General features: G+C 32.3%; 3 protein-coding genes across 3 annotated transcripts; all 3 read right to left on the bottom strand.

The window, feature by feature from the left end:
- Positions 1-602: 602 nt before the first annotated feature.
- On the bottom strand, positions 603-4,851 carry LOC133285995 (proteasome subunit beta type-6-like). Its single transcript, XM_061483325.1, has 8 exons — positions 4,599-4,851; positions 4,390-4,466; positions 3,901-3,956; positions 3,702-3,774; positions 2,838-2,949; positions 1,740-1,813; positions 1,043-1,117; positions 603-959 (listed from the first exon to the last, which is right to left on the bottom strand). Exons 1-8 carry the CDS (start codon positions 4,705-4,707, stop codon positions 834-836), a joined length of 702 nt encoding a protein of 233 aa, XP_061339309.1. The 5' UTR covers positions 4,708-4,851; the 3' UTR covers positions 603-833.
- A 6,469-nt stretch (positions 4,852-11,320) lies between these two features.
- LOC133286002 (gamma-glutamylcyclotransferase 2-1-like) lies at positions 11,321-14,464 on the bottom strand. Its single transcript, XM_061483334.1, has 9 exons — positions 14,298-14,464; positions 13,941-14,059; positions 13,765-13,841; positions 13,546-13,602; positions 13,212-13,268; positions 13,070-13,110; positions 12,883-12,954; positions 12,712-12,791; positions 11,321-12,574 (listed from the first exon to the last, which is right to left on the bottom strand). Exons 2-9 carry the CDS (start codon positions 14,047-14,049, stop codon positions 12,411-12,413), a joined length of 657 nt encoding a protein of 218 aa, XP_061339318.1. The 5' UTR covers positions 14,050-14,059; positions 14,298-14,464; the 3' UTR covers positions 11,321-12,410.
- A 1,159-nt stretch (positions 14,465-15,623) lies between these two features.
- LOC133286014 (uncharacterized) lies at positions 15,624-17,805 on the bottom strand. The gene is made up of 4 exons (XM_061483347.1): positions 17,417-17,805; positions 16,174-16,711; positions 15,851-16,088; positions 15,624-15,754 (listed from the first exon to the last, which is right to left on the bottom strand). The coding sequence occupies exons 1-4, from the start codon at positions 17,803-17,805 to the stop codon at positions 15,624-15,626; spliced, it is 1,296 nt and encodes a 431-aa protein (XP_061339331.1).
- Positions 17,806-18,824: the final 1,019 nt, after the last annotated feature.

Below are 18,824 nucleotides of genomic sequence, written 5' to 3'. Positions count from 1 at the left end.
AACGATTGACATTCTTCGGAAGAGGAATCTTTCGAGAGTATTAACATTTATCACTATAATTTTTTTTGAAATCTTCGTCCCAAGTATGAGCACTATCGCACTTGTGAAACCTTTCTAATAATTGTCTTCCTCAATTTAAATTTTAACGGTCTTTTAAAAATATGACTCATTTGCTAACACACCCAACTCTAGTTAGTATTTTTACTAGAATGTTCCAAGTAATTTTTTTTGCGGAATTTAACAGACGTAAGATATAAACTTTTAACTAAATGAAACTCACTTTAACCAATTTCTTAATCAGCTAATTCACTTTTAATCAAACATTCTATAAACTTTGCAACCAAAATAACAATTCATATCAAAACATTTGAAAATTTTAGCAAATGTTACAAATAATCTGTTGTTACACAACTTTCATAGAAAAATCAAAAATAAACTCTTAAGAAACTAACCACTTTCACAAAAACCCAAATAAATCCAGACTCAAGGTTTGATTTCTCCAGCCTAACTCATCGACTGAGTCATTTTTTAATGCATGAAGTTGAAACTTAAAAAAAAAAAAATCGTACGTCTAACTACCAAGACCAAAAAGAAAAAGTAAACGAGTTGATAATTGCTTTGTATGCATCACCAATTCACCACAGTACAAGTTACTTCGGGGCCATATGATAGAAATAAAGGCATCCATGGTACAAAACATGAGGATATAACGTGAGCGAAAACAATATCCAACCAAACAATGTAATTGATTACACAAATCGATAAACTAGTACAGAGAAAAGGATGACAACAGAATATAATCTAGCAGGGCAAGATTCTTAACCACAGCAACTTCATATGCTCATTGGCTCTGGTGAACCAAGAATATCAAGCAATGAGTTATGAGGCTCCAGTTCCTCATGCCATAATGGAAGTTGATCGCCAGGGTAGAAATTCCTGGTCACTCCCTCTGAGTTTATCTACAAGGAATTCAAAGTCAGATGATTTGAAACTGTTGTGCATATTTAAAATAAAACACAAGTCCCTGATTAAGATGCCTTACTATGACTGTTCGGACCACCCCACCACTTGCACCGTCACGAGCAATAGCTAGCGAAACTGCCTTTTTTACTAAATCCTGCCATACAATATCAAATAGACTGTCAGCAACAAGGATTGGGACATAATTTCACCCAAACAAAATATCATCCTCAATCTACTAAAAAAATCATCCTTAAGGGAGCATTTCGTAAAGAATAAATTTTTTTATGTCCAGAAATCATAATTACCAGGAATATGGTGAGAAAATCACTTTTCGTAAATATTACCAAAAAAACTATTTGGTAGGCGGAAATATTAACGGGATTTTGTTCCAAAAAAAGTGTAAAATTTTCTCAACACTTGGGATTTCAAAAATACCACCCCTTAAGTGGTATTCTTGGATGACATTTTGAAATAAAATTGTACATAAAACAAAATCCTGGAAAAATTTCCAGAAATCTTGTACCAATTGTTGGTAAATAGGATTACCACTATCACTTTCCCGGGAATCTCAAAAAATTCCTCCTACCAAACACCCCCTAAATTTATTAATAGCTTCTAAATTATTAGCCACTGTCCATATCTGAAGCATAATATTGCCATAACAAGAAAAACCAGGCCAGGTCCCCAAAAAATTAACATCCACAACAATCTGTTTGGCACTTAAAATCATTATTTTTTAAAATTGGAAAGGCAGTAGCAAGAATCAAGACCCATACCTCAGCTTCATCCTTGGTCATTCCTTCTTTCCAGGCTTGGTCAAAAAACCCATACAAGTAACTGGAGCCAGATCCTGCACAAGACAACTCATGCAAACCATAGCTTCATAAACAAAAGCCATGCATCCTAAGAAAAAAGCTAACAGGCTAGCAATGAAAGATTTAAAAATAATAATAAGATGTATAACAAGAGAAAACCCATATAAAAATTCGCAACAAGCAATGCTCCAGGCTATTTCCAAATTGACATATTAAGACCAGTAAAGTGATAGAACCATATCATCAGAGACTTAACAAATACAAAATCAACCGTCTCCAATGGAAAAATCCACTATTCTACAAGCCTTAGCAACACTACAAAAGATACATATTGAGAAGCGAAGAAATTTATCATGTTTCCATAATAAGTGGAGTAAACCCTCAATTCGGTGGCCCAAAGATTAGGGTATCCCCACATTAGTCCTGCTTAGGTATTTGTCACCAACTTAGTCTCTCAAAGAATGAAGTGTAAGCGTTTTAGTTTTCCAAACATTTTTCATCAAATTGATCCTTCGAAGATAAAAAAAGTCACCAAATTTGTCAATATGAAAAACTAAATGGTGACACAAAAGGATGAATTTGGAGAATTTTATATCCGAGGGACTAATTTGGTGGGAAAAAAATTGGAGGACTAAAATGGAGACACTTTAATGAAGTGACACCCTAATCTTTGAAGAACAAATTTGAGGGTTTATTCAGAAAACTATTATAAAGAAATTTCAGATAATTTTCCTCTTTACTTTTCTTCTTTTCCTCCACATCAGACCAAAAGAGGAGAGCAGCCTATTAGGGTGCGCCCGAGCCTTTTATCTTCTATTTCTACAAGTCTCTATAGTCTATAGATAACCTAGATTAACTTTTGCAGAGGGTTCACCCTGCATCGCTAATTCTTAGGAAGTAAAATGACTCCACACGGATTCAAATTTTGATATCAAGGTACAATCTGGGCAAGTGATACAAGCAATACATTCATGCAGGAACAGACATGTATAAACTGAATGTGCATGCAGAAATCATAAAGGAAATTGTAATTATGAACATATATCATAGGTAAAATACCTCCAATAGCAAAAGGTTGCTGTACTATTGTTCCACCCAGAGGAACTCCATAAATTTGACCACCTTCATATTTGTCCCAACCACCAATAATTAACCCAGTCTCCAAGAAATTCTGTAAATGAAAGTCGATTTACAACAAAACCAAATACACACGCATACACACATATATGATAACTGACTATATGAATAAATAAAAAACAGAGACTAAAACTAGGAGGATCCATCAGGCTAACACAATGTCATTAAGCCTGTTTTTTTTTTCACGCTTCTCCGGTTGCCCCAGATGCACATTGCTTTTGTAAATAGCAATCAAACCAATAACCATAAAATAAAATAAAAAACAACAGCTAACTTTAAATGGACTAATTTTCAATGTTTAAACCATCAGCTGACGTGAATTCAGCACAATTCAAATTTCTCAGTTCCTAGAATTAAATGCAACAGTGACATGGAAAAAAACCTATCATTCAATTTCTATCACTAATGTCCCAAGCCATACAATAGTTGCAAATTCTTAACCTAATTATAAGCAAGGCAGAAGAATATCATATTAATAGACACATGTTACAAGACTACGAAAAGCACAGGATAAAATAATTTTTCTTCTCTGCTTTATAAGAATAGCAACAAAGAATAAAACTTGGAATAAATATCGTCAATGGAGTAGACTGAATAATATCCTTCAACAAAAATGGAAGTAATAGATAAGATAATTCATTTAAAATCTACTGTAAACTCCAATTTCTTGATTTTGTAGGAAGATAGTATAATCTTAAACTAGTGTTTGGGATCAGCAACTAGAATCACTGATGGAAACTCAACCGTGCCAATCTAATTGACAAATAAAATCCCTTAAAGTCGAACCTTGTTGTTATATGATAGAAGACGGACAAGGTTTGCAGCAACTTTGACCGTTGCAGGTTGTCCAAGCTGTATCCTATACACATACAAAACTAACAGTAAGTTGAACATCATTGTAAATACAAACATATCGTAGTCTGAAACTTCATTTAACAAAAAAGAATATCCTAATAGTACGTATAGGATGAGGAAAGTCACTTACGTGTGTTGATGGAGGAAGTAGCGCACATAGTCAGAGACAATCTGAGAATCTGCAGCCTGCAAAAAAAAAAAAAAAACGCAAATCAGCATTTTGAGGACCTAAAACAGTATCAGTGCATGAGAAATTCCATAATCATCTGCAGCAGCATAATAAAACGAGCATGCTCAGTATCATTGCTAGAACAAACAAAAAAGAATATGATATTATTATGACTTTAACTTAGAACCTTCACCAAAATGTTACACACACACATTGAAAAGATTCCTTTCAGCGAGGGAGGATATATAAAAAGGAGAAACCTATGCACTGAGAACAAAAAAGAAGAAGCAAGATCTACATTATGAGGAGGGAAACTGCATAATTACATCAAATACACTAGGTAAATATCCAAATAACAGAAAAAGGAAATCAAACCCAAGCTAATAATAGTTATACAAGTAAAACAAATTGATCTTCACACAAGAGTGATAGGATAGAAATAATAATTACCGATCCAGAGCGACACACATAGACATTATCAGTGAGCTGTGTAATTTTGTCTGATGCTCTGTTAGCAATATATACTCCTGAAAATTTTCAAACATCACTCCCAACATGAACAAAAAAGGAAAGAAAAAAAAAAACCCTAAGTTAATTTTCGTTTGTTTTCTGAAGGCAGAGATTGTGTAAGAGAAAAAAGGTGTAGTGAATGAGTGTACCGGTGCTGGTTCGTGAATCAGCTCCGAGAACGACACCGCCGTTATAAGTAACGCCGATGATAGTAGTCCCCATGGAATGGGGAGCGCTGAGATCGACCTTGTGATCCATGATTCCGATTACCCAAAGAAAAAGAAAAGAGGCTAAAATAAATGATTCAATACCCTAACACAAGGTGCCAAACCAAAAGATGGAACGAAGGCAACGAGGAAACTCAACTCTAGCTTCTCTTAGTCTCGTTCCATACAATTTATTTTCTACGGAAAATAGACTTGCTGCACAAGCTTTTCTTTTCCGAAAAAAAAAAAAAGGAAAGGGATAAAAATGTTATGTTAATCAATTATACTAAGATTTCTGTCAAGACATAAATTTATTTTCACTGAACTCAAAGCGACTTGTTTTGGAACGAAAATTAAGGTGTTTTTGTAATTATAATATATTGCAGGGTTATATTAGTCTTTGTTATTAGAATTTTTTAATCTTATACCTAAAACGACGTCATTTTGAACTCAATGGAAATAATTTTATCTCCGGTGACTAGAGAAATATTTTTTCCATTATATTATATGTGTTTAATTTTGTTGTATTCATGGTATTAACTTTTCTTATACTATCATAAATAATATAGATTTTTACCGAACACCCTTGCCATAGATAATAAGAAATATGGGCCCCTTAATCAAATGTTTGAGTTCAAGATTTGAGAATGGAAAAAATAATTTGGTAAAATTGCTCCTTTTAATAGGGTCCAATAAATAGGGATAGCAAAAATGAGCAACCGGTCGGATTGGTTCGGACGATATGTGGAGCAATTAGACATAAATGGATACCGACTCCTCAGAATTTGGTGTAACCCACATAAAATGAATCAGGTTGGTTGAAAAAAATAAACTGACGAACCGAGCCCGCTTGAAAAAATTAAGCCAATTTACGGGTCAAATCGTGAGTTATCCTTTTATTTATTTATAAAAAGAATATAAAAGAATAATAAGGGGTTCAAAGAAAATAGAAACATTTTTCTACGTAAGTTTATGTTTAGCAATTTTAGTTATCTTATATCATACTTATTTTTTTTAAGCTTTAATATTTTTTATCTTACTTCAATTATTATGTTTTTTTATTTATTTTAGGCTATTTTTGTTCCATTTTTTCAAGCCAATCCGGTTTGGGTAGGGTTAAGTTGAGTTTTCTAACTCGTTTTTCTTAGCCAACTTTAATCCAATTTTTTTTTTTGGGTTGGGTCGGGTCGAGCCGTTTTGTCATCCCTTCTAATAAGTGCTCGAACTGAATGTAGTTCGAAATATGAAGTGATTGAAAAACTAAAAATAATATAAATTTCTTTACACTATATGAAAAAATAAGTCAAAGATAAAATGCATTTATCCATAAAAAGACACAAATTCCATAATTAAAAAGAAAATGCCTAAAGAAACCACATAACCATTAGCAGGCATAAAGCAAATTTACCATTAATTTTTTTTTTTAAGGTTTTAATATTTCAACTTTGAATGTAAATAAATTATTTATATTTACACCCAAAATAATGTTATTTTGAGTTAAAAAATTAAAATTTTATAATAAAAAAGATTATTATAATCCTAAAATAAATTATAATTATAAAAATATCTTATTTTTGTCCCAAAATAACATTAGTTTAGGCTCAATATAAATATATATTTTTTTGGTAAGCAATAGGGGAAAAAACCCCAAAAAACAAACTCAAGTCAGAACAACCCTACGCAAATTACAAACTAAAGAAAAATCTGCCAGATACAATGGCAAAATACCAGGAGGAGGGGAACTAAAATTACACATATTATTATCTACGTCATGATCAAGTGGATATTTAGATAACCAATCAGCACAGCTATTACTTTCCCTGTAGATATGAACAAGTTGAACATCTCAATCTTTTTGTAACCATGCTCGAATGCGAGCCAGTAGCCACCAGACGGGAGACTCTCGAGCTGCTCTCCCCTCTTTGGTGAGCAAAGTGATAACAGAGCTAGGATCAATTTCTAAGATGTAACGTCTCCAACCCCCATTCCAGGCAGCTTGAAGACCTTTTAGAACACCCCATAATTCAGCTGAACAATGCCCAATGTGATATGCCAATCCATGAAGCCAAACACCAGAAGCATCTCTTAAAATAGCCCCACAAGCAGCCCCATCACCATTACTTCTAGCTGTCCCATCAATATTTATTTTTATCCAACCAAAATCTGGAGGGTCCCATCTAACAGAAATGAATCCAAGAGAATTTTTGGCTCTCATACTATGATGATTCCCCCAAGCTACAGAAAATTCCTTTACTTTTGATTCAATAAAATTAATATTGTAGGCAAAGTAATTCAATTCATTTCCATGAACAATTTCATTTCTCCACCACCAAGCATTCCAAATAGTAACAATAAAAATCAAAGACCAAGAAACATTAAATCGAACCTGAGTTTTATTCTGCAAGTTTCCCAAAAGCCAAACATCTAGATCAGCATCGAAGAATTCATCATTCTCAGGGTGCCCAATCAACTCCTGCCAGAGTCTTTTAGTATTACAGCACAACAGTCTCTAGTCATATGCAAAATAGTTTCATCATCTAAACTACACAAAGGTCAAGTAGCAACAACCATATTTCTCTTAGCGAACAAGCTCCTAGTTAAAAGCCTATGATGAGTCATTTTCCACACAAACAAGCTAATCCGATTAGGAATCTTCAACTTCCAAATTAAAGACCAAATATTGTGACCATGAATACCTTCGTCCGTGTGATTCATTAAAGGAAAAAACTATTCTTATGTCACATGACATAAGTTTTCTCTCCTACACACCCTTCGATAACTGTGTCACTTTTTTCTTTTCTTTTCTTTTCAGTTGGTGGAGCTCACTAATTTGTTTCTATGACATGAGATAATTATCTCCTTTAACATGAGATTAATAAAACCTTTCATTAAAGCATTATAAATATTTTTGACTGTGACCCCACTAGCACCCCGCAGCTTCCAAACAATTCTATCAACACCATTTGATTCATGAGGAGGAATATGACTCCTAATGACTTGGATAATTTCTGAAGGGAGAAAACAAATAATTTATTTACATTAACTGCAGAAAAAAATAAATTTTTTTAATACTATAAACATGTACTTTATTTTCGATCTAAATTGCATACTGGATCATTCTTGTATACTTTCGAGCAAAATAAAATTTAAAAAAATTTCGTTTAACTATCCACTCAACGTACGAGTTTAGCTTAATGAATAAATATTAAAAAAATTATATATATCTAATAGAAGATTAATTCTAAATTACATAACTTATACAACGCTAATCTGCACTCTATCATTCTTATACAAATAATTCTTAATCAAAAAAGTTTAAAATAATTTTATTTAAGTTTCCACACAGTACAAGAGTTTAGTTTAATGAAAAACTATATTAGTAGATGTGTCATGTACAATGAAATTAATATATCATAAATAATAAAAATGAATTGTTTTAAAACTTTTTCAAAGAAAATATGATAAAATTTATGATTTATTTGACATTATTTTTTTGAGTCAAAATATAGAGGAGGGATATTCTTACTACCAAAATCTTCTACTACCAACTCACTACCTATCTAATTACTATTGGATCAATATTTTCTCTTTTTTCAAACTTTTTTTAGCATTCTCTCTCTTTGATTCAATGGTGATTAGATAGGTAATAAGTTAGTAGTAAAAAATTTTGGTAGTAAAAATATCCTTCCTCCAAAATATATACATGTTCTTTAATAATTAATTTATATCATTTACAAATTTAAATAAAATAAAATATTAAAACAAAAAAAATATACAGTGGATTATACTCGTTTGATGTCTAAGTAAAAAACGAATTCGGAAGTCCATGAACAAAGTCCAGTGCATCAAAGGGAAATTATTACGCAGATTGGCTTGTTAACTTTCATCTCACTCGTCGTGAGGATGTGGATTATAAGGTGTTTTCTGCTCTTCCTAGCCTTAGTGTCCTTTTCCTAGCTGTTCTCTCGGCTGTGAGAAGATCTCGTACTATTGGGATTTCTTATATTTTAGCAAATAATAGTATTTTAGTTGGCGCGAGGAAGTTGAGAGATGTGTTTGATCTTCTCCATTATTATTTTTGTGAGAGATTTAAAGTCTTAATTCTGGATCCGTCTCAAACTCTGAATTAGTTTATAGAAACCTATAGGGAGTAGGGGTGTTTGCGATCTGTATTGGATCAGTTTTGGAAACAAAAATTATCCGATAGAATTCCTTCGATTTGATCATGTAATCATCCATTCGGTTTGAATTTTTTTCAAATCCGATCTGATCCAATCCAATTTTTTACAGTTTGGATTAGATCGGTTTTCGGTTTTTTGAAAATCCTAAAATTTGTTTCATGATTATTATACAAATAATATCTTTTGTATATATTGACTTTGTAAAAGAAAAAATTGAAATACAAAAGCATCGGTAAACGATAATATAGTTTTTTTTTGTTGACAATGAGATATGAAGTTCTACACAGATGAAATTTTGTTGATGAGATGTGACTAAGTTTTTTCTTGGATTTAATTGTTGGGTTAATGGATCTTGGGTTTAAAAATTTTTGAATTATGATTGGGGAAATACCCAAGTAAGTAGAGGAAAATTAATATATTTGATCGGTTTGGATTGGATCGGTTTTCATCAACCAATCCTAAAACCGATCCAATCCAATTAAAATTTGCAGTTTTTTTTCGGTTTTCGATTTTTCGGTTTTCGGTTATCGATTTTTCGTTTCGATCACCGCTATTTGAATCGGTTTGGATCGGTTGATAAACACCACTAATAGGAAGTGGATCCTCTCATGTTCAAAAAGACATGATATGGTCATGTGAGCAATCATAACCATACAAAAATAGATCAATAGTAATAAAAGACGAGAGAGAGAAAATATTAAAATAGGTAGTTATTAAATCATAACCATTGATTTACCTTTTTGTGATTATGATTGTTCTATATAACCATGTCATATATTTTCTTTAACATGAGATGATCCATTTCCAAACCTATGAGATTATCGGGGGTAATCTCAAAAAAAAAAAAAAGATTTCTTATGTTTTGTGCTTTTGGACCATTGCCTAAGTAAAAAATGAATGCTAATGATTAATAAATGGGAAAAAGAAGTATCATTTTAAAGAACATAAACTTGTGTTTTTTTAGTGATTTACACAAAGTGTGACTTGCTTGTTTTCTCACTCTCCTCAGTCATATCGCTGATGTCCACAGTGAAAAAAAAAAATTTTCAAATTTACACAAAGTACGTAAGTCACTAAGTTGTGTCCTTTTAAATGACACACACTAAACCCTTATTAAATTTTTTGAATTAGAATTGATATAATTACAGGATTCATTTATGCATTTTAATGTCTATTTTATATTTTGTCATTATGCTCAAATGGTACAAAATAAACCATTTGATTCAAATGACCGTTTGTTTTCTCGTCTCTCTTTATTTTAGTTTTTTTTTGCCATTATTAAATAATTAAAAGAAACTTTTAAACATCATTTAAAATGAAAATACGTTACTTTGTTTTATGAAATAGTAATTGTATATTTATTTTGACACAAATTAGATGCAATTGCATCTAAAAATATTATTCAATAATTAAACATAAAGAAGTTAAAACTAAATCCAAGTATAAAATTGCAAATATTAAAAGCAAATATATACAAAAGTAATACTAATAAAAACAAAAGAATTCAACTTCGAGCATAAATAACAAAAGATTCGATTACCAAAAAAAAAAAAAAAAAAAGATTCAAGAAAAACCACACATGAAAATCATTAGTTTGGTTTTAAGATTTTTCAAAGGGTTTAAAGTTTTTAAATTACTTTAGATAATTTTATTTAATGTTTACCAAAATATATACAAAAAAATATATGAGGTCTATGTGGACCCATGTAAGAAGAAGAAAGAGAAGAAGAAAAAATATGAACCTAACACACTTTTTTGTTTGTATTTTAATGAACATCAAATAAAATTATCTAAAGTAACTTTAGAAACTTTAAATCTTTCTTCAAATGATGTTTTATGTGCGACAGAAATGATAATATAATAAAATCAAATAAGGATGATTATGGTTCGGAGATAACTTGAATAAAAAAAAAACAATTTGAGCCAACGAATATCATTATTAATAGTATACTAGTTGTCTTTGAAAAATTATATAAAGTTTTGAAAATTAAAAAAATTATACATCTTAAGTTAATAAATCTGATTACAAAAATTGTTACAAATATATGTTAAATATAAAATATAACTTATCAATATTTAAAAAATTAGCCCAATTCATTACGGTTGACACACATCACCAATTAAGGCCCAAATGTAATTTTGTTTTAATTAGCTCAAACCCAGCATTTTAACGGGAGATAGCCTGCGGAGTGAACCTATTTTGATTCAATTTACCAGAATGAGGTGCCTGTCACATATGCATCAAACAGATAATAATTATGTGTAATATTTATTTAAACAAAGGAGTTTACATTCGTCATTTAACATGAACACAAAAAAGTTCTTACATACACAACATTTTGTGGAACCCGCATGTTTTGAAAAAAAAATAAAAAAATTATGACACGTAAAACAAATCTTTATAACATAACACAATCACTTTTTCTACAACATAACTTTTATAAAACCCTTAGAAGACGTTTGATTGAGGAAATTTTTTTTGAATACTAAAAAAATATAATTACTAGAGAAATGATTGGAAAGTGATTTAGTAAGACAATGTAAAAAAAGTTAATTGATTAGACAAAATATTACCGGATAAATTGATTAAAATTTTGTAAGTCTACGTTTGATTGAGTGTAAAATATTGATAAGAAAATGATATAAAATGACGAAAGTAACCTTTTTTTATTTTTGAATCTCAATAGCTTGCGTATGACCATGAGAAATCATTGTTTACGTAAATCTACAACTTCACAATTAGTTTTCTAATACAAAATGAAGGGTCATTTTGGTAACAATTTTCACGTTCAGTTTTCTACTTCCCTAGTTTTCCATAAATACCACATCTCAAAAAGTATTCTTAAACAGTGAATTTGAGCACAAAATCAACTGAAATATAATTTCCTATGCAAACTTCTTTCCTAGACTTTTTTTCATAAACTTGTACCAAACATAGCATTTTGAGATACCTACCCACATTTTCCCATCTATCCAAAAGAAAACCTCAACCAAACACACAAAAAAAATTACATTAGTGGAACAGAAGATATCAGCTAGCGGCACAAATTCTTTTCTTTCTCGCACTACCCTAAGAAATAAGAATGACCTTTGATTGCCAGGCGCTACTGTATTTTTCAAAATTAGATTCACGTCAATATACCCCACACCCCAACTTAATCAACTAGTACATCAAAACTAGTTCCCATTTCTGACAAAATCTACAGTAGTGAAACCAAAAGAACAAGAAACAGCCTTAAAGTAAAATCCATCTATTGTGATGCTGCAAGTAAACAAAACCAAACATCTACATACTACACAAAAAGATAAGTACTTGCTCGAAAACATAAGTATTCATTTCGAAATAGCTATGAAAAAACTCTCTACTCAGTAGGATTGTTGTAAACTAAAAAACAATAATGATAATAAATTTTAACCTTTTCAAGGGAATGGCTGGAAAAACCGTAAAACTAGGCGCGTGGAACAGCTATCTGTTATTTTATTTTTAATTTTTTGAAAATGAATGGTTAGCAGTGTCCGCAGAGAATCAGTTTAGTTGCCAAAATCAGCATCAGTTTCAGCCATCTCTGGCCCCTCATCTATCCAAAGCAATAGGTTGAAGGGTTGGGATGGCTACATGAGGAGGGTGTTGAAGTTGTGCTGATCCAACTAATATCTTGTCCTTTGGTCGTACATTCGCCGTTCCAAGTACTTTCCTCACTTCATTGGCAAGCTCTATCACCAAGTCATCCTCATGGCCTGCAAATCAAACATCTCAAGTCTTCAGAATGCATACAAGAACAAGTGCTTGCAAATTTCAAATGGGAAGCTAGATCATATGTACTAGCTGCATGAAGCAAATAATGCTGACTGTATAATACAGATAGACAACTTACCAATATCATACATGGCCTTTTCTAGAAAGAAAAGGTAGTCCCTGTTATTTCCGCAAGGACCATAAGCAGTTGCTATTTGCCTGAATGGATAAGCAAAGATTAGCGGAACCGAAAGACAAGTGACCGCTTCCACGTAATAAAAGGGGGAGGAAAATGTGTACAATATTATACCTAGCCATGTCATGCAGCGGAGCAGGTCCCAGGTAGTATTTGTTGTTTTCTTTGTCTGGTGTAGATGTGAATCTGTATAAATTGACATAAGTTCCGTTAATAAACTTCTGAAGTCTGAACAAACCAATTGTGTAACTATATACGGGGATCAATAAGCTCAAGAAAATCGAATGCAATGATAACTTACACTATTACTCCAGTTAAAGCAGGGTGCATTGAATCCCCTTCCTAAGAAAAAGATAGCAAATTAGCAGGAAGAGTTATTAAACATTATAATGACAATGACTTACAACAATAAAAAAAAAACTTTATGATTGGGTGTAACTCACCTTGTAGAAGTTTACAAGAGTCTTTTGATCATATTCACATTCCCGCCGCTCCAAATACTGCACAACAGAAGAGTAAAAAATTAGCTAGAAAGTACATAAATCAGTTAGGAAGGTTTAAAAAGTGTTCGGCTAATCAATAGCTTATTGAAAACCTAGAAGCCAATACTCAGAAACTTAATAAAAATGATTTTTGAGATCCTTTATGGATAGAGAAAGTCAAAATTTTGGTGGGTAAAATAATGCCTCAAATAGCAAAAGAATCCTCATATGCCCGGGAAGATAACATTATTGCAACAGGTTTATAGAAATAGTTTGGAAGTGAAAATAATTTTACCTGCATAGCCAGTTTTTCCTTTTCAGGGCCTCCTCGAACACAATAAGCAGCACCCCACTGGAAATATATTGAAGAAATTATAACAGAGAAAAATCTAACTAAAAATAAATAAATGAAGTACTGCAAAATGGTAAGGACCAAATTTTATCATATAATTATACATTTTTGTATGCTAAACCTATAGGTACCACAGTTAATAGAAACAAAATATGCGCTTACGCAAATTTCCCCTTCTTTCTGCTCCAATGTGCAAGTTCTTGCAGGGTTTTCAGGAGTTCCTCGGTGATCAATGCATGCTGAAAAAATGAAATAGTATGTCTAAGCAACTTTGAAAAAGCTATGCAAATTGAAGATGGCATGAACAAAATTTACTAGCATTTGAGGAAGGACTTTACCTAAATCAAAAACGCGTCTGTAGTCCTTTATGAAGCCAATAATTTTCTCATCGTAATCGAATCCTGGGTTCCACACCAGTGAACCATAGCCAAAAACCCAGAAAACCATCGCTGTTTAACTACGGAGAGAAGATCCAGTATCAGTTAAAAGTTTTTCATAAATTAAATGTATGAGATGATCATAAAGTGTTTCATTGTGGAATAAAAATCATTAAAAAAATAAATTTCAGTTAAGAAAAATTCCAACGGACAATCAACATTCACCGGCATTGTGTTATTCGTTAACTGCTGAATTAGGGAGTGAAATAGCAAATAAAACACGAAAATGGGCTAACAAAAATAGAAAGGGATTCTTACATCTGGATCCGGAAACTTTCCCAAGGAAATGAGGAAGAAATTACGGCGGCGATTAAGCACAAGAGAGAAACAATGAGAGGAAATGCTAAACGATTAGGGTTTAGCTTGCAAATTAGGGTTGCGATTGTTCCTCTCTCTTTCTCAAACTCTTTTTTCCTCCTCTTTCTCTCGGGTGAAGGCGTGAAGCATTCCCTACATCAAGCCTTCATATTTATGGTGTGAGCCGTACGCGAATTCAGCGGTCTTGCCCCACAACATGTGCGTCACGTGCCTCTCATTGATCCCCTTGCTGTGCTGTCCATTTTGATTAATTAACTAATTAATTCATGTCAAATATTATAAAGTTGTGAATTTATCTACCTAAATAAAGCTGCTAGATTTTATGAGTCATTAATATAAAGGTTGTGAATTTATCTACCTAAATAAAGCTGCTAGATTTTATGAGTCATTAATAAAAAGTAGGGTTTTTAAATTTATTTACTTAATAAAATTTTTTTATCAAGAATTAATAATATTTTTAGATAGTAACAAATAACAATGTACTTTTTAAAGAAGAGGATTGTGCGGAGTGGAGGATAGAGTGATACATTGAACCTGGACAAAATGGAATCGGTATCGTTTATGTGCTAACAACCACTTGACTCAAGCGTGTGATTGAAGTCATAGAAAGAAAGCTACCGAATCGAATTGGGTTCAATGAACCTGGACATATGCTGTTCCTGCCAGGACCAGCGAATTTTATGCCTGGCCAGTTAGGTTTGGAATTTTGAAATTATCAAATTTGTTGAATTGAATGGCTTGCTTTTAATACTCCATTCAAATTAGTCACTTTTATTTATTATTATTTTGGAAAATGTATGTATCATGTAACATGATTTAAAGTTGTTTTTCTACCCAAACAAAAACTTATGGGCCACAATTTTTTCTTTTCTCTTTCTTAAACTCGTTTTCTCTTTCTTCCTTTATGTTTGTGCTGGAACAAACATTGATTTTCATGTAACATTATACTAATATAACTCTATTATTTTCTATATCCGGCACGGCACGGCACAGTAACATATCATTTTGTACTATTTATTGGATTCTACATTGCTGCTCAACTATAATTAGCATGCACATATGGAATTGGCTTGTTTAAACTTGTTAGTTTATGCAACATTTCCTGTTAATAAGATCATTTCATGGTAATGCATCTAGGCACAGAAGCCTGACTAGTGATGTAAACTAAAAGCTGATAAATGATAAGCCGAATTATTGTTTCACATTTATTTATCATATTGAATCAATCAATTTCAAAAACAATGAACCTATATTATTTGGTTAAGACTATACAGCCACCATACTCAGAATCCACAGCACCAGAGAGAACTCAAAAGCAAACAGAGTATGAAGCAATCCTCGATCAAGTAGAAACCCAAATAGTGTTATCCCCCCATAGTTGTGCTGCAAATACGTCACTGCAACAACCCAAGACAGAACTTCACTTCACGTCAACATGATAGATAAATCAAAATAATTTCAACCCTTTTGGTTAATGTGGAGATAATACTCACCTAAAGCTTGCCTGGTTTGGAAAGAAGAGGGTAGTTGTGGGGTTACTGATATGTATATGTCAGAGGAATCAGAATCACTGCCACTGGCTTTCCACTGTTCTGATTCGTCGCCAGATGCATTAGTCACCAGCATGTGCCATCTTGCGGCAATTGATACTATCCCTTGAGCCCTGTGTGTGATTCTCGCAGCACCAATGAGGCACAAGAAGAAGCCACTTAACTGCACAGCTGAACAAATCTGCAAAACAAAAATTTAGTCTTAAATGGGAGGCATTGTTATTTACCAGTTAAGAATATAAAGAACAAAATTAGTGTGTGTTTACCACAAGGTCACCAGAATTGAAGAAGGTCTTGTCAGATTTCGATTCCAAAACCAGCAATAGAGAACTTAACTGACTCACGGTGATTGTCAACAAGCAGCTAATTATGAAGAACCTGTATCTATGGCTTGTGACCCATAATTGTCTTCTAATCCTTACATGCTCTCTGAATATCACACTTGAATCAGACCCACACTCTTCAAAAAGCTTATGAAGCCCTTCAAACCTCAGTATCTGAAGCTCGCAGGTGAGCTTAAAAAGCACACACACAAACAAGAACACTCCCGTTCTGTAAACCCAAGAAATCAATACCAAAGCAAACACAACCGAATTCAGAGGGAAATCGGGGGTGATATGTGGGACTGAAATCTTCACTCTCAAAAAGAGGAGGATTTTGTGCGCAAGTTCAACAAAGAAGGAAGGTAAGATTATACATGCTAAGTATCTGAATGCCTTCTGAAGCTCGCGTGAGTATCCACGTCGAACATACATAGAGTCATCCTGTAACACATCTAAGAACAGAAGCTGTCTAAGTCCATATCTGCAAAGTCATATGTACATTGAAGGTTTCGTTACAATGATTCATCAAAAGTATTGATATGATTTAAGAATGTTTCAAATGATTGAACTCTATTTGTCATAAAAAATTTAATGTCATTTCAGCAACTATTATACCAAAAGTTTAAACTATAGATAAAAATATGGGGAAATGATTTGTCTTTTTAAAAGTACGTAGATTATGTCATTTTAACAATTTATAATTGTATCAAGAGAGGATAGTACATAGTTATAATATTAAAGTTATATTTTTTACTTTCTCTTCACTTCAGACACTGTTTGTTGACATGAAAAATAGAAGAAAAAAAACATTAATAATATAATTATGTACTATCCCTAATATATAGTTATAAATTGCTAAAATAACATATACAAAAGACAAATTTTTAATCCTAAAAATATATGTATAATTCTATATTTTCATAACATCTCTAAGATATACCATGCAGTTGAATGGGACAGAAAATGCTTGTTACTCCTCAATCACAAGTCACATCATCATAGGTGGCAGAATCAACGAAGTAGTGCAAAAAAAAATATGATAGGACTAACTGGTATAAAATGATAAAAACTATATGGATATGCATGTGTGTAAGTTTAGTAATGTTACGCGAATGAAAAAGTGGTATAAATGCTGTTTATGAAGAAATCTCTAGTGTCTACACATTTTTTACACTCTCTTTGGTACCTTCGAAAGAAACGGGAGAGAGTGAAGAAGCCGATAATGGAGAGGGCTGATTCTGGTAGTTGGACAAGCTTGTTGAAGGAAAAGGGGTTGTTGTCTTGAGAAGCTGAGGCAGGGACGCGAACGAAGAGGGAAGTGAGGAGAGGGATAGCTACGGTGAGGAATATGAACAAAACGTAGGAAATGAATTTTCCAACGGAGGAAGAGTGGTCAAGAGCACACCATTTAAGGCTCATGCGAAGGTTTTGCAGTTCGTCTGAGGTGATAGATTTTGATCTCGCATAAGATGGTTGCAGGAGCAGGGGAACATTGGGTTGGTGTTTTTCTTCATTTGGGTAGGAATCAATGTCAATGCTGGTGGTGGCTATGGCTTGTTCTGAAGAGGGCTTCATTGTTGGGTTTGTTTTGGGAGTATTTTCAATCACAGATTCAATAGAAGAGACAGAGAGAAACAGAGTGATGAAATGAGAGTAATGGATTTGTCACTAATATATACTAATTTATATATTAGTAATGGGTTAATGTTATTTGCATGCCTATTTCAATGTACTACTTTTATACTTTTTTTAGTGAAAGTTGAAGTTAAAAAAATACGCATTAGATGGTTATTTTTTATTTTGTAGTGTACAAAAATAATATCAACATTTTGGAAAAGGATCCTGTTAAATTTTCACATGATCTGATTATGTAAAAAAAATTTATATTTATATATTTTTTTCATTAATAATAATTGGATTACGAGACAATTCACTCCCAAACATTTTTAATGTCTAAATATCATTATAATCAAAGTAGGAAAACAGTGAAGAGAAGGAATATAAAAAAGGTATAAACCTAGGATACCAAAAAAAAAGGTATAAACCTTGCTTTGTCTTGGGAGAGGTTCCCACGTTTCAGCCAAGCGAAGAATAAATGGCATACGAGAAGTCGAGAACCAGTGATATTTATTTGTAGGGAAATATAAAAATCGTTTGTGGGAAGGAAAATTTGGTCACGTCACATATTATAAAGTATGATGCACGAACACATATACGAGATATGGGACATGACACGTTAATTTTAAAAGATGTAATATTTCGACACGTTGGGACATGTTTTGATATTAAATAAATTTTTTAATATATATAATATAATTTATATTAATACATATAAGAGTTCATAATAAGTCATATAACCAATCAAATATTTAAATTTCATAACACAAATATAAATATAAATAATTTTTCGTACTTTGTTAGTTTTTCATATCAAATTTCATAACAGAAAAAAATTAATTTATAAATTATTTCTTTTATATTTAGTTAACAAAATAAAATTAAGATTTTTTTAAAAAAAAACGTGCCCGAACGTGTCCGAGTATTGATCGCGTGTCCCTAAATGTTAACCACTTGTCAGACGGGTGTCAGAGCGT

This window comes from Gastrolobium bilobum, unplaced genomic scaffold (assembly GCF_033153095.1).
Source record: "Gastrolobium bilobum isolate Gb01-03AN ecotype WA unplaced genomic scaffold, APGP_CSIRO_Gbil_v1 utg1863, whole genome shotgun sequence".
Taxonomy (NCBI): domain Eukaryota; kingdom Viridiplantae; phylum Streptophyta; class Magnoliopsida; order Fabales; family Fabaceae; genus Gastrolobium; species Gastrolobium bilobum.
This window is presented reverse-complemented; position numbering and strand designations above follow the sequence as displayed.